Genomic DNA, 26,061 nt, shown 5'->3' on the forward strand with positions numbered 1-26,061 from the left:
TGTATATATTAAATTTTTGTTACATAAACATTCATTCTGAATTTGGATTCTTGATTTGCTATATTCTTAATCGACAAATTCTTTAAACACTTTTATCTTATCATGTTTGTATTTTTTTTACATCTTTATAAAGCAAATTCAGCATTCTGTGATAATTACTCCAGGTAACTTTTTGTTATATAATAGTTATTAACATAATTAGGTAAATTATGTTTTATAACTAATTTTAAATAAAATCATTGGCAGTTATGCTAACAATATTAATAAGTTTACGCAATGATAATCCCTTTTAACATTATTAAAATCCTTGAGAATAATCTGTATTTTTTGAAAAAATATTCTTCCGCTAGCTTGCATGCGCTTTATCAGTTTTTCCCGCGCTAATAAAGTGACAGGCTATGCGTAATGGGCGAATTTCTCGCAGAAGGAAGAGCACCGTCCAGAAGTATGATCCACCATATTCGAAAAAACCACAGCAGAAGAGCTACAGTGGCGTTTCCGGTAATCATCATGCGGAAGCTGCGGCATTGGATACGGTCAACAAGATCCTCACTTTTGGCAGTATGCCTCAGTACAGGTACGGCGGTCATTTCGTTGCTTATTTTGTTAGTTACTAGCTAGTTTGGAATTACAGAGTATTTTAAGATTACGTAGAGGAAGAACTTAAATATTAAAAATGAGTAAAATATGCACACAGAGAACTGTTCTCAAACCTTTGAAGTAAAATTTTTAATATACGAAGTAGAGATTCGATTCTAAAAATTACAGAGTAAACGTCAGAGAAAAAAGTTTTAAATAAATTGCAAGATAATTTTCACGATTTTAATATTTCTAGTCAATTGATAACTATATTGTTCTTTATTAAAAATTTCATAAAGATTATTACATAATACACACACACATATATATATATATATATATAATTGCGATTAAAAATTATTAAATATATATTAAAAAACGTGCATTAGTAATAAGAGCATCCCATTACATCTTATCTCATTTTTATCATATACTTAGTTATTTCTTACACAATCGGCAAATCTTAAAGTGCATGTTAAATATATTTTTTTTAATCATCGCGATCCCAGAGTTCCACAAAATAAGTATCATGCGTTTATCGATGTACGATGTAGAATTTATTGCAGCTCGAGATGCTTCTGTCGTTCGATCGTTTTCGAGGGCATCGTTACATAACGACGAACGAAATTCGCAGTATATATTTGTAATTTAGATAGCTACAAGAAGGGCCAAAAATTGTCGGTGATTAACTAGCTCGCATTTAAAATGCGTGCGTGTGCATGTGTGCGTGCGTACGTATGCGTGCGTGCGTATGTAATATTGTGTGAATTTGTAATATTTAAAAAAAAAGAATTTTTTAAAGAATATTCAATTTTTCTTTTTACGTATATCAATTTTCGATAGTATTTTTGGCCTATTCTCTACAACAAGTTATGCTTATTATTGAAAATGCGCGAGCTGCTTTATAAGAAGTGAGCTGAAGTTTGCTTGAGTTAAATGTGACTTTATGGAGCTCGATACCTTTTTATTTCAGGTAAATCTCGACTCCTAAACTTCACACAAGCTTTAGTATGCGCTTTATCTAATGATCTTCCTGATACTGTTAATTGCATTTTAGATCCCTAAATATGAAGTTGAACTTTAAAGATTAACAGAATATTGTGGAGATGAAGAATAAACAGAAAAGTGAAATTATATTTTTATGAGACGAGTCTTTTTTTTACAAAGTTTCCTCTTGATTCACAAAGTTTTCTCTTGGTTAGAGACTAATAAAAATTTGAATTACAATATAAATGTTTGTAACATTTTATAAATCTGATTCGGAGATTTTAAGTTAATGTTCGGTATGACAAAGTAGATCTTGTAATTGATCGTACATTTACTTAACTGTACATTTACTTAATATCGCGTTTATTTTGATAATAAAATCAAAGCGCGCGAACGACAGAAAATTACGAGTTTTGCTCGATTGATTTCTCTTATTCCAAGTAAAGAAGTAAAAGATAGCATTAAACTCACAGAATTTTATTAACCCTCAATTATTATAAATAGTGCAGCATTTCGTGTGAAAATAATTTCATTTAAATGGTAACAAATATTCAATTTGTAATTCTATAATATTTGTTAGGTTTCTAATTGATTGTCAAAATAATTCATGATAATCTTTGAATATAATTTATATATATTTATATTACTCAAAGAAAAATTAATAAGTAAACAAATTACTCATTAAGTTTTGTAAAAAAGATAAGAGAGAATTCGTATAAAGATCATACTGTAATATAAAATTTTATTGTAATTTTAATATATCCTTAATCATCCATAACAAGCGACGTATCTGTTTTTCATAAATTTATTAAAAAATAAGAAAATAAATGTGGCTATTTGTAAGAATTAATAAAAGAGAAATATATTTTTTAAGAGTCAAAGTTAAAAATGGATTAAATCCAACAAATGGTGCACATGGTAGTTGAGGGTTAATAAGAATAGCCGCGGCATGCCTATATTAGTATATTTCTAGCCGCGGCGAGACCCAGCGCGTGCTGTTTCGACACCCGAATAACGTCGTCACCGCCGACGGGCCAAGAGTCAAGTAAGTCTCATGTGTGTCGCTATCATGTTTATTATCAGGTTTGATCCAACCAAGGAATCATTTTTACTATTATTCTCGAAGACAATCTGTTAAAAGAAAAGAAAGTCATCTTGATAACAATTCTTAATTGATGATTGCTGTTAAAATTACATAATTATAATTATCAAAATTGAGACTCTGTTTTTAATCAATCATAACAAATCAATAGATTACCTAAATAACAATTATTAATTAAAATTTGATTAAAATAATTAATATCTCCCTGTCTAAGATTTAAATTTAAATCTAAGTATAAATCTAAAATTTTGTATATTGCATCCACAATTTCGATAATTATTATTCCTTACTTGGATCATAATTTTTTCCAACAATCTATGGTTCTCGATTGGAGATCCATCTGTGTCTTAAGACACAAGAAATAGTATCGTCGCGTTGCGGTTATTGTAATTGTAGCTTCATAAATTTTTGACGATCTGAAGAGTCAAAATTTTTCTCTGTATGTAATTATACTTAATAATAATCCGGCCGTGGATGTCTTTATTTCTCTTCTTATATTTTGCACGAAAGCATTTTCTGCACAATCACGTTTTTAATAATTCAGCTGACTTTGCAACACACACGCTGCGGTCGAACTAAATATGAACGATTCGATCCTCGCATGCTTATTGTTATCCATTGCATTAAAATGTTTATGATTTTATCCTGCTATAACTTTTTATTTATCGCATGAAAATAGATGCACTTATACAAAATATCGCAGTATCATTGCCACATAGTATTTTTCTATAGTTGATGAACCTAAAATATTAAATATCGTCAGTCGTTAACTATACATTGACTCCGAGACATTCACTCAGGAATTGATTTTTCATTTAGCATCTCTTTCATTAGCATCTCTTTCAAAACTATCATCAACTATCAAAAATTATATCACCATCCATTCTTGCAATCAGATGTAAACAGACAATTGACAGAAGGATAATTGCAATAATTACTCAATTAACAAAAAACATAATTCTAAAATCTATAAATTAGAGTAAGTATTGCAAATATATTTATGATTATATAATTGTAATATAATTGTAATTTTTAAAATTTTCATTACATATTTTTGAACAAAAACGACTGTTAATTAATAACTAATAAATCAAAATTGATGTCTCTCTATTAAACACAAAAACCGTTAATTGCAATTAAACAATTTTTATTTCTTATCAATTATTATCAAATTCGAATACTTAATTAAGAAAAATACAGGCAATAAGTGTTTACATTAAAAAATCCGTATGTATATCGTGTGCATATGTATATATGTATGATATATGTTAATAACACTGTTCCACGGCATCTATAAACTTAATTTTGCTTATTATTATCTTGTTTTAGTTTATAAAACATCGTTTTATAATACATTTAATCAATTGTTTAATATTATAAAAAAATATATATTATAATAATTATTATTATAATTATGATATTAGGGGGCGAGTTTAAGCTTCAAGACTTATTTTATTATTTTATATGTGTTTTAATACTTTTAAAAAGATTAACATAATTAAATTTTTGCACATTTATTTTTGCGGAGATGAAAGCTAACATAAAGTATTGATTATAAAAGTGAACACTAATATAAATCTGATCGATCTTTCAGGGAGCATAAACCGCAGCCGAAGAGGCTCGGCGTGGAGGAGGAAGATGGAGGTACGGGAGCAGAGGAGGTTGTCTCTTTCATTGATCTCCCACCAAACAATCTCACAAAGTTGCCTGAGAAGGGAATTTTAAAGAAACACGGTGGTTACGGTATTGTAATGCCTGATAGTTGTAACACAACAAGTGAGCATGATGACTCACGATATTCCGTGAAGAATAGTTGAAGGAAACTCGAACTTTGGCGAGTCGAAAGATCAAGCGAAAGCTAGCCGAACTTGTAGCTCAACAAATTGCAGATCAATAATAATACGATGTTGTAATAGTAGAGAATCATTGAAAAAAAGAATTGTCGAATCAAAGGATTGAATTTTATTACTTGTATTCCAATATAATTTTAAGTAATAGCCAATCTTATTATTCAATCTTAACATATCAATAAATATGTTGTTTTAAAAAATTCATTCATTTAGAAAAGAAATTTATTTAGAAAATTATGTACAAATTATTATTTAATTTTAATTAAATAATTACTATTGTTGTATATATTTTATAATGCACGTAAAACACAGAAATTAAAGTATCTAGTTTTCTTAATATTACATTTGATCAAGAAAATATTTTTAGTATCTTGCAAAATTAAAGAATCATAATTTTCATTTTGTACTGTTACATAGAAATTGATAAAGAAATTTCCAAGCGATCGAGTATCTAAAGAAATTATCTATAATCTTGTGCATATACTATGTATGTATGTACATGTTCGATTGTCTTTCGATCTCTTGCAAGTTCGTACTTCTTGCATCGATTTTTCACGAACTTTAACCCTTTATAAATCAGTATCACGCACGCTTCATTTTTCTCACTAAGCAAAAACGGTTAGCAAACACAAATTAGTTCATTATACATTATGTAACTAGAAATACTAACATTAAAAAGATTTACCTTGGGATTTAATATCATTCTAAGATATAAGGGGTTAAGAACTGTCATTAAAGGATCTTTTTAAAGGACTTCATAATCATTTATCTCTTTCGTGCGCTAATTAATTCCAGACTTCAATTTTATTATATACAAATAAAATTGCTTAGAATAATTTTTATGTTCTATAAGGTCTAGTAAGAAAACATAGATTGATAAAACAAATATTACTAATAAAGGTACTAATAATACTATTAGTCCACAAATGGGTACAAGAAGAATTTGTTAATTTCGGGAAAAATGAGGTAATTATGCACCATTAGGGTTGACTTCATCAATTCAATGATCTTGACATATGTTGTCAAGACCTCCAACAGGTTTTAGCCAATCGTTATTCGTTAAAAAGTTATAAATAGTCAAAGTTAAGTATTACTTTACTAAATTTTATTTTTTGTATGTCGTTGAAATTCATTTATGTAGTAAAGCACAGATTTAATACATATTTATTGCTTATTTATTGAGATACTCGATACATCTGCGTCATAATATTAAAAAGGTATCAATCTATACTCTTTGTTTTAAAAGCTCAAATTCTCTCTCTATTTTAAAACACAAATTCTCTGCTTTAAAGACACAAAAATTATACACTTTATAAAATTAACGCATAAGTAAAGTTATACCAAAGTATTGCATAACTTCAAATAAACATAACGCTACAAAAATGATCGTATTACAAGCTTTTTTGCATTTTTAAGAGTAGAGTCTCTACTTTAAGACACATTAGTCATCGTTTGATGTTATCATTTCCATATACCGACATTTTTTTTTAAATGATTTTATTTGAAATGTGTTTCGTCTCCCAAAAAATTGCCTACTTTGACGTATTGTACGGAGCAAAATGAATTTTTTTCGTAAGTATCATGGTAACCATCGTAAAATTTGGACTTTTTCTTACAAATTGAAAAAAAGAAAAGTTTATACAATTTTTACGATATCTATAGGTTAAATAAAAATATTTTTATTGGGAATAAATAATATAGCTCAGAATTTAATGTCCACATAATGAACAACGCGCCCAAGATATCTTATAAAATGTTTATAATATTACTGTGACGTAATCGGAATTATATCGGAATATGGCGTTCTCAAATAGATATTTATAAATAAAAAATGTATTATTTTCTAAAATATTTTTCTAAATTTCTAAGTTTCCTTCATAAAATTTGAATGTTACAATAACAAAAATAAATAAAATTCATTTTTTTTTTACTTAAAGTCATCAAAGTGCCAGTTATAGTTAATGATCGTTTATTGGAGCTTTCTTTTTCAGTTTATATTCATAGTTTTTTGTGAATAAATATTTTTTGAAAACCCAAAATTTTGAATGAATATATGATTACATTTTTTTATGTAAAAATTTTGAATAAATATAATTTGGAGCTCAATTACAAATTTTTTATTTACTGGGCACAACTGCGTGCATGCTCGCGTGCGTGCGTGCATGTAAAAACGTACAATGCAGTGTAAAATTTGAACTTTTTTCTACAAATTAAAAAAAAAGAAAAATTTATACGATTTTTTTTTTCGCGGAGTTACAACGTCCTCGAAGCTATGCATTTTTGCTTACAATCAATTACCGCCAACATTATTCGATGCGTACCATAAGAAAATTACTGGTCGGATTTTGATGACTCTAATTCAATCCTTCTTTCAAAAGAATAATGATTTGCGCACACTGAATTTCTCTGAAGCATTGAGGCATTGTTACAATTTTGTTGTTGGTTTTCTACAATATAATGATTACAATACCATAGTAAAGTGACGTAAAGTATTGTACATATTGAAATAAGTAACTTTACAGTATAATACCTGCTTACTTCAGTATGTATACTTCACAGTAATCACTGTATTATATTGTATGTTTGAAGAATAAACGATAAAATCGTAACAACGCCTCGTTTAAATGAAGTTCATTGTGTGCAAATCATTTGAAGGAAGCAGTGAGTCAAAGTCAAATGCTTTTACAATAATTATGATGACTTGTGAGAAAAATGGATTCTGCTCCGTACAACATATCAAAGTAATTTTTTGAGAAACGAAGCACGTCCTTGTTTTTTAAAAGTTACTAAAATACAAGAAGGATAAATTCAAATAATGACTAATTCTTAAAGTAGAAACTCCAAAGTAGAAACTCCTTGAAAATGCAAAAAAGAAACCTTTAAGTACTAGTAATTTTTTTTAGAATTGTATTTATTTGAAGTTATGCTAAGTTGTGGTATAATTTTAATTATGCGTTAATTTTGTAGAACAATGTATAATATAAGAAAATAATTTGTTTTTTTAAAGCAGCATTTGTTTCATCGGAATATCGCCCCTAAGCACGAACGTTATGGGAGACCTTGCGTTACATGAAAAGTCAATTAGCTTAGGAGGAAAGTGAATTGGACGTCGCTTTGCATAGAAAATCGTTACAAAATTGCAAAAATTGTGTTTTATATAACTTATTTCGTTAATAACTTTTTAAATAACAAGCGACAGCTAAAACCTATTGTAAGTTATTCAGGGTCATGATCTTGACAACATATATCAAGATCATTGAAATCTGTGAGATTATTATGCATAATTACCAAAAATGGAAAGAAAGACTTGCGCATGAAAGGATTAATGCAAACTGCACCACCGAAAGACTTTTTATTTATGGAGCGGTAACTCGAGTCACGTATTTGCCAGGACTAGGTGGAGGCGCGATCGAGCACGTAGAAAGAACTTTGAATCAATTGAATGGCTATCATGAGGATATACTCGAAGTGCTAAAGAATGCGGCGAGTCGTCGCGATCTTGTGGGCACTCCATCGGGCAGCAATCTCCTTGACGAAGACGCGCTACGTAAGTCACTGGCCGAGTGTGGCTATCCCGACGTGTACCGCAAGGATACTGATGGTCAGGACAATGGCATTGATAACGGTCAGGAAGAAGAGGAAGATGACGTGGAGCTGCAACCGCCATGCGGCACTATTCGTATACGTAATCTCGAGGATCTCATTCGTCAACTTGAGCACCGAGCAAGTGCGAGGTACTCTATATAAATTAATATTTCTTTCGTGCTTAAGAAAATTTTAGATTCCTAGAGCCTTCACAATTCTTAAAGATTTTTTAAAATATCGTTATTAAAATCTCATATTGCAAAATAAATATAAAATAAATATAATTTTAAAGCCCTTGGAATTACGAATTCTTTAATTTTAGTATATAGTCGTCGGTTGATTTTTATATACAATTTTATAACATTTTTACAACCAAGTCCGTAGATGTTTTAAATTTAAAAGTTGTTAATAATTAACTCTGTCAGACCCTACATGACTGGTCAGATGAGTCCGAGCGGGTCCGAAGAGATTCGAACATCCGAGACTGAACCGGATCGACACTACAGAATCGATTCTTCTGTTTGTAGCGAATCATCACAAGGGTAAGAACTTATGAGAAAAAAATACGCGCGCTTATAACAGACAAGCTTTTTAAACTCAACTCAGACAATGAGCGTTAATTTCGAAGTAACATCAAGATCATTCCGAACTACAAGGGTGTCTATTACAGTACACGAAAAATATTCTTAGACATTTTAGCAGTACTTTGTAAATTAGACATCGTCTTAATTCAACGTATTCTTATCGAAACGATTGGCTACATACGTTTGAGCTTCTTCGTACTTTGTTAATCACAATTATTGTCAGCAGATATTTCACACGCTGCCATAACTCTCACTGTAAATCGCTTACTATCTTCTCTTTCGCCAACTTATTATCTTAACCCTCTCATACATCAATTAATTGCAGTGGCAAATTAAAAGTGGCCATAAAAGTATTTTTATAAATATCTAAATTATACTTTTAAATTCTCATCAATTCTAACTCTACTGTTAACTTAAATATAATTTTTATATTTTATAATTTTGTATAATCAATAATAAGTACATTTTTACTATTAACTGTATTTTTTTTATTACTTTCAATATCATAATATTATATTTTTATCGCCGATTTTTAGAAAAATTTATAATAAATTCCTTCTTAGAGTAAACTTTTTATAAAAAATTATATATGCGCAATATTATAATGTTCCGTATTTTAAAGGAAATACATAAAAAAAAGCAAATTGATATATTTTGTAAAAAATTAATAGAAAAATAATTATAATAAAATGAGAGGGTTAACTTATTATCTTATTCTGCTTCCTATCTTGCGCATCAGAAGGCTGTCAGACTCGACGCATTTATTTATGTATATCAGACACTATATTCGATGTTTTGCGAAACCGTAGATTACAATAAAACACGCGCAAGGATTACGAGAAAAGGACACACATTTGGTAATAAATCATTAATAAATATTTACGCACAGAAAATTTACTCAAGGCATAAGATGCGGAGTCTGTTTATACTAAATATTCGTAACAAGCTTAATTATAACAATTATTGCAATCCAATAAAAATATTAATGAGGCGCCGAATAGCATAAAATTGATTAATATCAGGTGTGACTGTCACTGCCGCATTCAGGAAAACATAAAAAGAATTAATTATACATATTATAAGTTATACAAAGAGCATACAAATAAATAAAAAATAAAACAAAAATGACTTTGAGAACAATTAAGAACAAACGATCCGTTATTTTTTAAATAAATTAAATTTTATACATACTAAAAAAAATATACTAAATTTTAATAAATTATACACGCGTGCGTTTGAATAGTATCAACTAAATATTTACTAAATATAAAAATATATTTATTTGGTACAGGAACCATTAATTTGATTTAACCATCATTTCTTTTTATTGAATAAATATTTACTGTAAGTAAATTTGTAGTTGGCACTTTCAAATAAATATTTATTAAAATTTAAAAAATATTCTTTCAGTGTGTAATATCTAAATTAAATTCTCAAGTATCAAGGGCAGCAATAAATCCCGAAGAGCGTGAAAATTTTTCGCGTGAGTTTCGCGTAGCTCGTGGACTTATACAAAAATTGATTGGATTTCCTACGTAGAAGCAGAAGATGTAGCCGCGGCCGCGACGAGGACGCTAGTAGATTCGTCTACGGTAGATACCGTCAGCCAACATCTCGAAGTCCTTACGGCAATCATCAACACACCCATCAACACTCCCATCAAATGCACCCTGAGGACGAGGGTATCTATGAAACTGCCGATCCTGACAGAGGCTCAAATACTAGGGGTGAAACACCCGATTGTGAAAGGTATTGCAAGACTCTGCGTCACGAAAAATCTTACGGCTTCACTAGTAGCAGTTATTCACTGTCACTGAGACATGTTATCGGTTCACGTCTGTACACTTTCTCTATCACAAATCCCACAATATAATTCACATATATCTCAGATAAGGATGGTGCATGTGTTGTCGTTTGCGAAAAGAAAATTTATCAAAATATTAATAAAATTGACATCAGAATAATTGTGAACAATGTAGAAAAGTCGTATGTCGTACCGTACAATAAAAGGCGCAATTTAATAAGAATTTGAGAATAAGCAGGAGATTTTTTTTAGATTTAGAAAAAGCTATATTTGTAATTGATTTTTCCGTAATCGCGGATATTCAAGAACAATATATATAAAACAAAAAATTGTGAGTATTGTGCAAATCACAATACTATTGGCTGGAGAATCTACGTAAAAAAGTATAAATGGACTCGGCATACAATATTCAATTTCGCAGAATTGCAGCGTTCGCAATTGCATCGCAGATTGAATTAATAAAACAATTTGTTAAGAATAATGCAACATATAAAATCTGGCAGAGAAAAGCACACGAAAGTTTGCATGCTTTTTCGTTTGCTTCTGCATCGTATGAATGTTGCTCTGTACAATATCAACACATATATAACTAGTGATCTCTTTCGAAGTACAACAAATGTGTCCCAAATCTATTATTATAAATTAAAGATGTTTAAACTAAATATTGATAATATTATTTTTTTATATTTTATAAGTAATTTTTTTTTCAGGGAAGATAATTAGTCTTTCAGAATGATTGTGTTGGAAGTCCGAAAGTTATCGGAACGCAATCATATCTAAAATAAATTGATTTAATAAAAGAGTATATATTGTATTATTCGAAACATCTTATTTTGACCATGATAACGTTTTCTACCATATTTGATGTATTCATATATACAGTCGTTTCTTAAGTATTAATAATATTTATTTTTTTTTAATGTTCAACTAACTTTTATGTAATTGATTAATACCTACAATTAAATAGATCTGGGACACATCTAGCAGAACTCACAATTGACTAAACCTCGTGCATGTCGCTTTTAGAATTTTGCATTGCAAAAACTTGTTAAACTATAGTAGATTACATTAGACTATAATTTCTCAAGCGACTGTAAGAAACTTTTTCCAATCTATTTCGCACAATAAAATGATCTATATTGTGATTGATGTACGCATTTATCCTTATCTGAATAAGTTTCTCTTCGTTTGATGATAATGTGTATAATATATATAAGGAATGTTGAATTAAAATATAAAATAGCAATTGTAGTGAGTCACAAAGCTTGGCACGTGCTTTAAATGTCTTAATTAACTTTTCAATTAATGTGTGTACGTGATATTTCCTCTGCAGAGTCTAATTTCAATTTAATTAGAGCTAAAATAAAGTATAAAATAAATTAATTCCGTGTGTAAAGTTAGTAAAATATATATCATTTTATATATTTTTATATAAATTATAAAAAATATATTGATTAATAAGGAGGATATATTTTTCTAATTGTTCGAATAATTACTTTTAAAATTTATATTCTTGATTTAAAAAAACGTTTTTTTAATAATCAAGATAAAATATATTAATTAGTATACGTGAAAATTTTAATGATAGAATTTATATAATTTTTTTTATGGTATAAATAAGAAATAATAGTTTTAATTTAGTAATTCAATTGTACTTTGATACAATATATTTAGCATTGTTGCAATTTGGCAGCTATAAAAATTTACTAAAATTTTTAAAAACTAATGCTCAGACCATTTTCTGATTAGCTAATTCGTAAAGCGTATTTAGATTAAGAGTGGAAAAGTAGAATGTGCAAAAGCGAAAGCCAACTCAGATAACATTTATGCATAAGATATCTAAACGACGTTTTTCATTTATTCTAAATGATGTCTAAAAGATGTTTTTTAGATATCTTATACAACATGCATGTTATCTGGGAATCAAAAAAAAGACAGAGAGGAAAAGATGATGTCTGATTAGCTCAAAACAGCTTTTGCTTTTTTACATTTTCCTTTTCCATCCTAATCGAAATGCGTCCTTATAATCCACCATCCTCTTCTATTGTAAATTATACTAAATTTTTGATTATACATTAGAGACTTGCAGCCCTATTTTGTAACTCTTAACGCAAGTTTCGTTATTATTAAAATGTCGTTGCGCAATTTTTTTACCATGGTGAAAAAACATGCGTAATGGTATTATAACGATAACGAAACTTGCGTTAAGAATTACAGAATAGCCCTGCTGATCACCAAGCCCCTAGAGAATAATCACGTATACACTAACAGCTCCTGTTTCTGGGTCAACTGGGTCTCACCACTGACTTCGTTTACTGAATGTTGTTACGTCGTGCGTTCGAATGCAGCATTAGTGGCGGTGGACTAGATCCAATGGGCTCGTGTAATCTTATTATTTTCTAGTGATGCATTTATTCAAGCTCAACAACAAGTAGCCCGGTGGACTAGTGAGGATGGAGGAGGAGGAGGAGGAGGAGGAGGAGTGCAGCACCGGCCGCCACAGCAGCCACCACCGCCGCCTGCGATGCCGGTGCAGCAACAGGCGCAGCAACAGCAACACCAACTGCCGGTGGAACAACTGCCAATCACGCAGCGCGGCTATTATCCATCTCCCCCACAAATCGAAAACAACCTCGACGCTGGCAGCAACGCCGAAGTCGAATCTGCTCAATCCCAACAGCAAAGCGAAGTTCGTGGAATCGATGTTAATCACACGCCTAATATTAACAAGCGTCCTCTAGACGATAACTTTAGTCTAGATTGTAACATAATGAATAATGATTCCCCTAAAGAATTAATTACTAACAACACTAGTGATAACGAAAATACTGCCCTATTGTCCCACCATTTTCCTGAGTACAAGCATTGATAATTAATTAATCGATGACAGGTAGTGTCCGAGAAAAAAAGAAACAAATGAGAAAAGTCGTAATAATAATAATAATAAAACAGTATAGTGGTGTGACAATGATAACGATGACGACGATGATGTAATCTCGAACTCGCATTTTATACTGAATAGTGTAAATAACGATAAACTGTAATTGCGATGATTACAAGAACAACACGTATTAAATTATAATGAATTCAAATAATCTATATGAAATGTTTATTAATAAACATTAGTAAAATGATTTACTCAAATCTCGTCATGTCTGTTATTTCATCTTTCTGCATGAATTTTTGAACAGTTATACTTAATGAATATTAATTTACAAATTTATTTAATTGAGTAAAATAAAAAATATCCTTGTTTGTAAATTATATAAATTATATTTTTTGTTGAACTATATGTAATTATATTATTATATAGACAATCTAAAATTCAAATAGCCAGAATTTAATAATAATAAATCATACGACCATAAATTAAAATTCATTTCAAAGCTATTGAATTTTATATGCGAGCGAATATTTATAATTGTTTTTTAATATTCTTGAATTCTACTTTGAGATAAACTTTATTAAGAAACTGAAACATTTATTTTTCTTTTGTTTAAAAAAAACTAGAAAATGATCAAAAACGCAATATTTTGTCCCACTTTGATTTACTCAAAGTCCTGATGATGTGTTATTCGATTCTATCAACATGATGTTTAACACGAAAGATCTTCAGTAAATAATGTACTATTTTTTTCTGTTTTCTCGAATTTCACTTCTGCTATTGCGTTGCTTCTTAGCTTCACTGTCTATTTAGGAACATTTATTGTCAATTAGCAATTATAGAGATATTTAATAAATTTAATCTTTTCTAATATATTGCCAATTTAAGATATGATTTAGCAAAAACGAGCTATAAAGGGCCCTCCACATCCCCGCCAATTTTATCGGCGGTCCTCTTTTCTTTGTAAATATACTCATCCATAAAAACAAACAAACTACTAATAAATTTAATAGTCCGTTTTTGCAGGTAAGTACAATATATCTTTAATTTATTTTTTTATTTTTATGTCTAATTATTTTATTGTATTTCGCTAATAAAATTGTAATAACTTTTTAAATATTATCCTTTACAATACAATATACAATTATCAATGCTGTTCAAAATATAATATAATAAAAATGATAACATAGAAGCATAATTAACAAATTTTTGTAATGCGGGATTATACGAAAACGACGAAAATACATAATACGATAACAAATTTTTCTAAACTAATGTTTAATGAAATATTGATAAACGCAGAAGAAATACTAGCAACAATTAGATCGTATTTACTATTAATTATTTACTATTAATTAAGTATTATTAAGTAACTATTAATTAAGTATTATTATTATTAGGTAAACTAAACTTAGTTCTTACATTCCGCGGCTCACATTTAGATGAGTTACATTAGTTTTTTTTGACATTTGAAGCTGGCTTTTAGAGGTTTGTCAATTGTATAATATTGATTATAAAATTCAGTGCAAAAAGATTCATTTAAGCGAACAGTGCCATTTTGTTATTAAACATGGAACGTGATAAGTTGTTTTTTCGACATGTACTGCTTCATTACTTTGATTTGAAAAAAACTGCAAAAACAGCTCATAAATTGCTTGTCGAAGCTTATAGCAATTGTGCTCTATCGGAAAGAACATGCCAAAAATAGTTTCAACAATTTAAGAGTGATGATTATGATGTGAATGATAAACAACACTCAGGTCAACCGAAAAAATTTGAAGACACAGAATTGCAAGCATTATTGGACGAAAACTCAGCTCAAATACTCTAAGAATTGTCTGCAGCATTAAGTGTTACTCCGATGACTGTTTTCAAACGTCTACATACAATGGGAAAGATTCAAAAGAAAGAAAAATGAGTACCGTCAAAGAAACATTGATGCAGCTCGAGTGAAAAGTTCTCTTGTACCCAGCATATTCATCAGACTTAGTTTCTTCAGACTATTAGGCTAATTCTACAATGTGCTTTTTGTTTTCTGTTTCTTGCTGTTTGTCTCTTGTTTTATTGACCAAAAAGGCAAGAGACAAACAGAGACAAACACAGACAAACAGCAAGAAACAGGAAACAAAGAGGACATTGTCAAATTAGCCTTACTTGTTCCGATCGATGCAGCACGGCTTGGTGGATACACACTTTAGAAATTACGAGGTGCGAAAATAGATCGATGAATGGATTGTTCCAAAGAGACTAATCGTTCTATCGTCGCGGAATTTACTTATTGCCACAAAGATGGGAAAAATGTATAGCTAGCGAGGGCAAATGTTTTTTTTGATTGATGTATTTTTTGCTTTTTATCGAGATAAATGAGTTTTTTAAGCAAAAAAATCCGCGGAAACTAAGTTTAGTACCTAATACTATTAATTTGCCAATATAAAACTTAATATCGCGATAAAAAGTCATTAATATATTTATAACAGCACTTTCATCGCGTTCAAGATAACTATCTCAATAATTTCATCATATCAAAATCCCTTCGCCTCATGGTATACCGATTAGTATCCAAAACAAAGAAGAACAATCTTCATTGTGGAAAGTGAACTTAATGTATTTCGATTCTACATAAATTTTACAAAATCCATTTGCAAAGAAAAGTTAAGCAATCCGTCAATACTGTCAGTGATCTTGTTACAGAACTGCGGTGTAAATCCCGAATTTTTCAGACTACTTAGCCATGATAATAATTTTGGTAGTATGTCAATTAAAATTACCATTTTTATCATATCTTTAATATAATATTAAAATTCGCGAGAAAATATGTTCTGCCACACGTGACTACAAATCATCTCTCTTATTAAAAATAAGCGAATAGAATTATTTCCTTATGCAATAATGGTTACGAAGGAATATATTTAATAATAATAAAATACATGCGTTATTGTAATTTTTTATATATATGGGTACAAAAGTTTCTCGGGTATCAACTGTTCGAGATGAGCCGAATTCGATAATAACGGGATTTTAAAGAACATTTATACTGAAAAATTTATTATATAAAATTGAACAATTCTTTATTTTTCAAAAATTACAATTATTAATATCCTGCTATTATGAGGGTACCTATTCGACTTATCTTGAATTTTTTGTACCCACACATTTAAAATTCAACTCATGTAATCATGATAACATTGTTAACTATAAAAAATTTTGAAAAAAGTTATGTAAATATCGACAAAAATCAATATTCGTTAAATATAATGTCTGCATGTATTTTATCATCGAAAAGTGTATATACATATAAATTAAAAATATTCTGCAATGGCGGGATGTCCAATACCTAAAAATAATTTTGAAATAACAGTTAGAAAATTAAATATACACATTCGTAACCATATTTTTATTAGAGCAATCATTGATAAATTATGAGCAAATTATTTGTATAAAACGTAATTTTTGTTTACTTAATAATTTGAATTTAAACAAATAATAATTATATATCCATATCATATAATACTATAAATTCCTATTGTTATTAAGATAGTACTATTGCTAACATTATTACTAGTGGGAGAACATTTAATAAAATAAAGAAAGCGAAAATTATATGCTAAAATATACCATTAAATTAATATTACAACTTGACTTTAAAATATATAGCAATTATCAGTGACTCATTAACAAAATTGTTACTAGTAACTGCAGACGAAAAAACCCGAGATTTCCAATCCTGCATAAAAATCTTCGAAGAGACACCAAACTAGACTTTGCGAATGAACTTCACAAAAAACGACGAGGAATAATTCTCTATGATGAAAATAATTTCGACTTTCTATCGGTACAAACCACATAATCATTGGCATCTGACGCGAGAGATAGCGATATGAGGCCTTTGCATATAATAAATTGTTAATTTCACTAAAATATACTTGTAATTTTATAATGTAAATGTTAAAAAGCAAGTAAAAATTAATATTTAACCATTACCTCAGACAAAGCTCCAATCTTTATGACTTATTTAATAAATTTGTATTAAATACGAAGAAAAAATGACAAGTATTCTAAACATCAAATTTTTAATAAGAAATTACTAAAATTATTAATAATTTATTGATAAACAAAATCAAATTTAAATAAAAAAAGTTTTAAATTTAATATTTATCAAACTTATTAAATCAATAAACAATTTTTGTTATTATATGTTTCGTCGATTTCGTATAATTTATAATTACGCAACAATTTGGTTTACTACGACAAGATAAATGGCAGTTGTATTGAATATTTAATACAGATATATATATTCCAGTAAATGTATAATTAATTAGTAACCCGAGGAAAAATGTTTTATGTGTAATTATATATAATTATATAAAATTATACATAATCGTATAAAAAATTAATCGAGAAAAAATGTTATATATATGGACATATTTTATATACAATTATATATCATTATATATAATATGTCCATATATATAACATTTTTTCCCGAGAATCATTGTGCAAATTACAAAAGTAAATAACATTCATCTGGATATAGAGTTTACATAAATTTTATATTACGTACCTAATATTATTATACATATATTTAACAATAAAGTTAATTACAATATTAACGCATTGCATAATTTATGTATGTATGTAGAATTTTACAAAAAAGTTTAATTTCAGGGTAGTTGAAAATTTAATAAAATTTGAAATTAATTTGGTTTATTTTTATATTCGATAATTGGAACGGGATTCTGATAATTAAATAAAACTTAAAATTAATTTAAAATTTTATTTAATTTTTAATCCCACATTTCTAATTATTAAGTGTGTATATATGACGTGTTTAGTCCTATCTATCTATACTTATCATCCTATATAGTCGCTACCTACCATCCATACTTATTGTCCTACCTACCTATATTTTCACTTATTCGTGCTTATTCGCGAATACCTATCTCCATCCGTATATTCCTACGTACATTACTTTATAAACATGTAATAACACCGCGAATATATAATATACGTTAATGGCTGCGTTCAAAGAAAGTAGATTTTCGATTGTAAAATTCTTCAATACGATTGATTCTTGTTTTTGATTTTTATGGATTTAAATGTACAAACCAATCACATAGAAGAATTTTACAACAATTGCAAAGCTGCTTTTCTCTGCTGAACGCAGCTAATGTATAACCGTATATTCTATCGCGTACTAATAAACTCAGTGGGATAACTTAATCACGATCATATTAACAAATAAGCAATAAGCACGATAATATAATTAAAACAAGCTCTTTCAACCTTTAAAATACAAAAAAATTAATAAATAATTAATAAGAGTCAGGGCGGATAATTAAGCCCAAGTTTTGTAGATTTTTTTTAATCTATCAAACTTGCGTTTGATTATTCGCGCTGTCTCTCATTAACCCTATTGTTTGTTAATTTTTTTTTGTATTTTAAATAACTCAAAAAATATAAGAACTCGCAATTTGCGAGCAAATTACCCTCCCGAATATTCAATTTACCTTTTACAAGCTTAGATTGGTGTCACAGACAACCTATCTCTCAATGAGAATGTCTAAAATCAATGCTATTAGATAAGACAACTTTAAGATATCTTTAAGAAATCTTTAAGAAACACCTTTAAGATATTTTATAAAGAATTCTGAAAGATATATTAAAGTTGTCTTATGCGTCGATTTTAGACAATTTGCTCATTGGACTTGGCATTTCTCAAACTCGCTTTTGCAATAAATAACATATTGAAATTCAAATAACTATTTCCTTATATCGAAAAAATTGCCACTCACCAATCCGATGCGCAACAGTGGAGTTATATCTGCAACGTCGCTACGATGATTCTGTAACAAATGAATTAAAATCCAAATTAAAACAGAAGAAAGAAATAATCATTACTTTAAAAAATAACTGCTATATAAACGCATGCAGTTTGCTTAAAAATAATTATGCAATTCTACAAATATAATTTTTGTAAGCATCGAATTTTGTGTCCCATTATTTAATTAGATATAGAACAATTATATATTCTCTAAAATAATTATATATTTTTTTGAAAATAATTGGAGGAAAGTCATAGATTCCGACATATCACTTTGTCTTTAGATAATATTTCTAAAACAAAAGGTAAAAATGAAACTTTGAAAACATAAGTACAAACTAAAAAGTGTTTTCCAACAGATAGCATAAGCAATTTTTATAATAATGTTTGCAATTTAACAATAATTAATTTTTAAGGTAAGCAAAAATGAATGTCTGACAAAATGTGCTCCAAAACTGACACAATAGGCAATAGTATTATGTATTCCTATTTTTTTTTCTTTTGCAGGAATTATCTGTACAGAGTACCTACAAGTGAATGTATACAAGATATTAAGAAATATATAGAATCTCTTCACTCTCTTCGTTATAAAATATTTTTATTGAAATATATGCATATTTACTTTATTCTGTTCTCTCTGCAAGATGCAAATATGCTATGCGATTGTTTTTCAAGAGTTATTCTATATATGAACGATTGTCTTCAGCGCCAATAAAGCTATTTGACATTATGAAGTAACATCATTATAAAGGTTAAATCATGATCTGTTTTACAAACAGGTGTGGTGGTTTACACTGCATCCCAATTTTGTATTTAAAATCAAAAAACTAATAGAGAACTAATAGAAACTAAGAGAAAAAAATAACATAAAATTGATTTTTAGGAAACTACAAGCATTTAGAATAACGTAATATTATCGATAATATAGTCACTGTTATTTTTTAAAACTACGCAATTTACAAAAGAAAATCGTAAAAATTTTATTTTCACAATTATAGAATTCATTTTTTTAGTTGATTTGGTACAGAAATAAGCCACAAATATACAAACTATGAGTTTGTATTTCTTTAATTAGGTAAACAGATCATGATTGTATTATTAGGTGTTGGAATTAATTCGTAGCATTTTACAAGTGATGGGAAGTACTTTCATTAATGTATTTTTTAATGCTCATGTGAAATAAATAACATTCTTTCATTAAAAAACGCTACGAATTAATTCCAACACCTAATAGTATTAATAAAGTGCAATAATTAGTTTCTGAGAAATAAGAGGGTGTCGCTGTAGGAGATCTATGTCAGTATCGGTGACTTTCCTCTATAAATATTCTCTAAAGATCTTAGCAAAAATAAATTTGTATAAAATTTTAAAATATTATTTAAATTACTTGAAAATTTTATACAAATTTACTTTTGCTAAGATTTTTTTAGAGAATATATATAAATAAAATTTAAACAAGTTATTAGAAGTGGATCGATAACATAAAACAAAAATAGGAAAGCGCATACAGTCACATAAGCAAGTTATTATTCGCACAAATCATATATTTAAAATATAATTACATGTCAACGTTTCGGTCAAATCGTGAGTATAATCCATCGTCAGTAAAACTAAGAGAATGCAAATGTTAAAAAATATAATTTAACACATTATATATAGGATGTCGCAGTATCAAATTCCAAAAATTAATCCTGTCTTCATAATCTTTTTTGCAGTAAAATTAAGAATTTATTCTTGATATTCATAATTTGTATGGTAAAACACGGGTCGCTACACCAAGTGATTACATGAAATTTCATATAGAACAGTCTTATCATATTATATAATATTTTTCCATCTACGCTAATATTCTTCTAACAAATTAGCATCGCATTATTGTATTATATTGATAGTTGTGAACACGGAATCTGGTAATCCCGTGTTTTAATACACAAGTTATCAAGAATAAATTCTTAATTTCAATGTTAAAGAAATTACGAGGCAGGATTAATTTTTGGAATTTTGTACTGCGACATCCTATATATATAATGTGTTAAATTTACATGTAATTATATTTTAGATATATGACTTGTGCGAATAATAACTTGCGTATGTGACTATATGCGCTTTCTTATTTTTGTTTGATGTTACTGAGCCACCTCTAATAACTTTGTTTAAATTTTATTTATATATATTCTCTAAAAAAATCGTAGCAAAAATAAATTTGTATAAAATTTTCAAGTAATTTTTAAGTAACTCTCTATTTATCTAATTTAGATAAATGGAGAGTCACTTAAAATTTTTAGATAAAATAATTATACGTATTCTCTAAAATAAGAATTATATATATTGTAAAACAAAAGTAAGAAAGAATATATGGCCACCTACGTAAGTTATTATCCGCACAAGTCATATATTTAAAATAAAATTACATGTTTCGATCAAATTGTGACAATCATCAGCACAATCAAGAGAATGCAAATGTTAAAAAATATAATTTAGCACATTATATATAGGATGTCGCAGTACAAAATTCCAAAAATTAATTCTGTCTTCATAATCTCTTTTGCAATAAAATTAAGAATTTATTCTTGATATTTATAACTTGTATGTTAAAACACAGATTAATATACAAATTATCAAGAATGAATTCTTAATTTCACTGTAAAAAAGATTACGAAGGCAGGATTAATTTTTGGAATTTCATACTGCGATATCCTACACACACACACACACACACACACACACATACACACACACACACACACACACATACACACACACACACACACATATAATGTGCTAAATTATATTTTTTAACATTTGCATTCTCTTGATTGTGCTGATAGTCATAATTTGATCGAAACGTTTACATGTAATTATATTTTAGATATATGACTTGTGCGAATAATAACTTGCGTATGTGACTGTATGCGCTTTCTTATTTTTGTTTGATGTTACCGAGCCACCTTTAATAACTTTGTTTAAATTTTATTTATATATATTCTCTAAAAAAATCTTAGCAAAAATAAATTTGTATAAAATTTTCAAGTAATTTAAATAATATTTTAAAATTTTATACAAATTTAGTTTTACTAAGATCTTTTTAAATATATGACTTGTGCGAATAATAACTCGCGCATGTGGCAGTATGTTCTTTCTTATTTTTGTTTTAGAATATATATAATTATTATTTTTTAGAAAATATGTATAATTATTTTATCTAAAAATTTTAAGTGACTCTCCTCTTATCTAAATTAAAAAATTACTTAGAAATTTTATACAAATTTATTTTCGCTAAGATCATCTTTAAAAAATATATATAATTATTTTAGAGAATATATATATTACTTTAGAGAATATTGATTATTTTATAGAATTATTTTATAGAATATAGAGAATTATTCAAATCATTTTATTTAACAATGATTCAAAAATAATCATTTTTTACTCATTGTCAAATAAAATGATTTAAAAACAAGCGAAAAATTTTACACAAATAAAAAATAATATTTACCGCCAGGTTGCTCCACCGGTGCCCGATGTCTCTCCCAGACCTCCACCTCCTCTCAAAATATGCACAGGACACTCGCGTAAAACACTCGCGAATACACTGTAATCGCACGCGGACTATAACTTAAGTCTAATAACTTGACGGCACTCCCGAAACGCGCGACGCGACGAACCGGCTGCGGTTCGTTCATTTTCAAATAAATCCGCGACGAGGGTACGTTAGCTTCCCCGTCATTGAATTTTTACACGAAGAGAACGATTTTACTCAATATCTACAATTTATCTGGATATACATTCAAACATATCCGAAAATTTTTAGATATTTGAGAAAAACCATTCTTTTCGTGTAAATATCCTCTGGGTACTGAGCCCCCTCACCAAGATGTAGGAGAGGGAAAATAATCTGAAAAATATAATATATAACTATTATTACTATGCAATTATTATGCAATCGATTAACTTTTAGAAACGAACACACGTCTGCAATTCGTTACCATTGCAAATTAAAATCGGAGCAGATAGAAGGGCTGAATCTTTTACTTATACATAGATAGTGAGATGTGTGAGATATGATTAGAGTCAATAAAATAGACTAGAGATTAATAAAAAAGAAAAACGTTTCTTTTATTAATGATAAATCGTTCCAAAGTTACGGTTAATTTTTTAACGGATCGTAACGGAAGATGCACAAAAACAAAAAATTAATTAAGTTATTAAATTGTATTAATTGTGAAAGCAAGAATTGCGACTTTGAATGAGAGTATTCATATCAAGATTGCTTTTCTGTGACTCGCGTGATACCGTTCGTACAGACAAGTAGCCGTGTCGCATGCCGCTCCTCTTCACATTTCTTTTAATATATAATAATCGCAAAAAGTGCTAGGTATAATACGAAATGTTGTATTTTATGTTGTATTATATTCACATAATACTATCGCTAGTATGAATAATTATTCATAAAGTAATACAACGTTTCGTATTGTATTAGACATTCTTCGCGAAAAAGATTTCAAAAAGTAAAAAGAAAAGTGTGAAAAGAAGCCGCGACACAGCTACGTTGTTTGTACGAGCTTCGGTAAGGGAATAATAACTGCGCGATAACTAGGCGTAAACATGACGCGCCGTTTCGTGCCACCCCGTACCATCCCCAACCGAAGGTCACGCGCCAACCGTCTAATCGTCGAAATACTAACGTTAACGCCTATTACAAAATCTGTAAAATAATCTATTCGTTACGTTTTAATATTCTTCGATGAATATTACGCGATGCTTTATTACGAACGTTTTATTTTTTGAATTCGTTACGCACACAACTCTATATCTTAGACCGATATTCACAGTCAGAGTATTCATATTCAAGACCATCTTAAGTATAATTTTAAGAAGTCACGAATCAGAGAGATCCGTATTAAGACATTACTTAAGACAGTCTCGAAATAAGAACGGACTGTGAATATCGTCCTTGGATATCTAATTTATATATCTGTAAATGTATAATACGAATTATATTTATAACATTATTATATTTAGTCCTGTTTCATAATTTAAAAAATGTTTGCGTTTATCTTTACTTAAAGAATGTATATTATTAATCTTATTATTAGTCTTTATTTGAACGTAAATTATCAAAGAGAATAATAAAGATTGAAATATAATTCTGAGTACACACCTTAGTTTCGAGCAATATTACTATTTGAGCATCCTTATGTAATTAATTATCAGTTCGCGTTCGTGAATATCTAATTTTCGTAGATTAATGCGGAGCGACTCATGCCACACGTCCATCTCGCCGCGAAGTCGCCGAGCGAATGCCGAAGTGATGACGATCGACCACCGCACCTTGCCCCCCTACGCCTTCGCTCCGCGTCCCACCGCTTTTCGTCGCCAGTGACCCCCTTCCCCTACCGAGCTTTTTGCCAGATGTTTTTAGATTACACCCAACTATCGCGTATTCAAACGACGAAAAATATTCAACGATTTATTCAACGATCTATATAATTATATTTTTCATATTTTACATGATTTTGACAAACGGATATCACCGTACATTTCGCGTTTTGCTTTGTGGCATCTCGGGCACAATCCTATATTATTTGCACTTGATTCTCTTAAACGAATTAGTAATTATTCGCGTGAGATGTTTTTGATATATTTAATAATTCTCAATTTTCATAATTCTTTTTAATGATCCATACTTCAATAAAGATTGATAAAATATTCTATATGTTCTTTATATAAGATAAATGCAAATTTTCTTAATATCGTGAAACAATTTGTGCCGAATAGCTAAGCTTTAGCTAAGAATACTAAACATCTTGTTAATCATTATTTAATTTTTCAGTTAATAAATTAATTTAAGACACTACTATAACGCCGATCATGGCTTGATAAAATAACGTACGAATTATTTAAAATAAAAAATAGAAAATAAGTTTCAGAAATTTATTTAAAATATAAAATCATAGGAATATGTGCAAAAAGCAGGTGCAAAAAGCTTGTTTAAAATAAAAGATATAAAATAGTTTTCGGAAATTTATATAAAATATTAAATAAGAAATAAGTCAGAAGTAGTTATTTAAAATAATGAATTAATACTAAATAACGCTTTTAATTTCTTTATTTAAATTACATACTTTAATTTTCGTCGCTTTTGCAAGTAAATAAAAATTATTAAACGGTTCTTACATATATTTTGACATCTTTAGAAAGTATTTGTAAAGTTGTATATTTATAACAAATTATATGTAAATTGTTATAACTATATATAGCTAATAAAATGAAAAAACTGTACTTTTTTATACAAAAATGTAAAACTCTGAAACAAAAATATTTAAAGGATAAATATGTTTCAATATCTTAAAGTTGACATTCAAAACTACAAAAGGAAAAATCGTTCAAGTTTCGACTGTCCAAAAAATTTCATTATTTAGTAACTTTTATTTTAAACAAGCTCTTTGTACCTGTTTTTTACAGATTCCTACTATTTTATATTTTAAATAAGTTTCTGAAACTTATTTTATATTTTTTATTTTAAATAATTCGTATGTTATACGTAAGTTTAAAGAATTTCTGAAACACGGATAATTTGTGTGTAGTAACAATAGTATCTTAAATTAATTTATTAACTGAAAAATTAAATAATGATTAACAAGATGTTTTAGCCAAGTACTTTTAGCCAAAGCTGCATTTAGCACAAATTGTTTCACGATATTAAGAAAATTTGCATGTATCTTTATATAAAGAGAACATATACAGAATATTTTATCAATCTTTATTGAAGTATGAATCATTAAAAAGAATTATAAAAATTGAGACATAACGTTGGAATATCAAAAATACCTCACGCGAATAATTCATTTAAAAGAACCAAGAG

General features: G+C 28.5%; 1 protein-coding gene and 1 long non-coding RNA gene across 5 annotated transcripts in view; one reads left to right on the forward strand and one right to left on the reverse strand.

Annotated features, from left to right (window-relative positions):
- mmd (disintegrin and metalloproteinase domain-containing protein mind-meld) overlaps positions 1 to 13,635 on the forward strand; it is a 55,610-nt gene extending 41,975 nt beyond the window's left edge. For 3 of the 4 annotated variants that reach the window (XM_087403098.1, XM_087403099.1, XM_087403101.1), the window contains exons 20-26: positions 425 to 577; positions 2,540 to 2,611; positions 4,263 to 4,444; positions 7,910 to 8,252; positions 8,529 to 8,645; positions 10,227 to 10,436; positions 12,895 to 13,635. In XM_087403098.1, coding sequence (XP_087259224.1) covers positions 425 to 577; positions 2,540 to 2,611; positions 4,263 to 4,444; positions 7,910 to 8,252; positions 8,529 to 8,645; positions 10,227 to 10,436; positions 12,895 to 13,360 — 1,543 coding nt within the window. In that variant the 3' untranslated portion in view covers positions 13,361 to 13,635. The remainder of the gene's footprint in view (positions 1 to 424; positions 578 to 2,539; positions 2,612 to 4,262; positions 4,445 to 7,909; positions 8,253 to 8,528; positions 8,646 to 10,226; positions 10,437 to 12,894) is intronic. The other variant, XM_087403100.1, reaches the window with a different exon arrangement.
- On the reverse strand, positions 13,417 to 24,586 carry LOC147910392 (uncharacterized). Its single transcript, XR_015544162.1, has 3 exons — positions 24,358 to 24,586; positions 22,693 to 23,091; positions 13,417 to 19,218 (listed from the first exon to the last, which is right to left on the reverse strand). It is a non-coding gene; the product is annotated as an uncharacterized LOC147910392 (long non-coding RNA).
- Between the last annotated feature and the right edge of the window lie 1,475 nt (positions 24,587 to 26,061).

The sequence above is a fragment of the Acromyrmex echinatior genome, chromosome 2 (assembly GCF_024713525.1).
Source record: "Acromyrmex echinatior isolate Ae372 chromosome 2, ASM2471352v2, whole genome shotgun sequence".
Taxonomy (NCBI): domain Eukaryota; kingdom Metazoa; phylum Arthropoda; class Insecta; order Hymenoptera; family Formicidae; genus Acromyrmex; species Acromyrmex echinatior.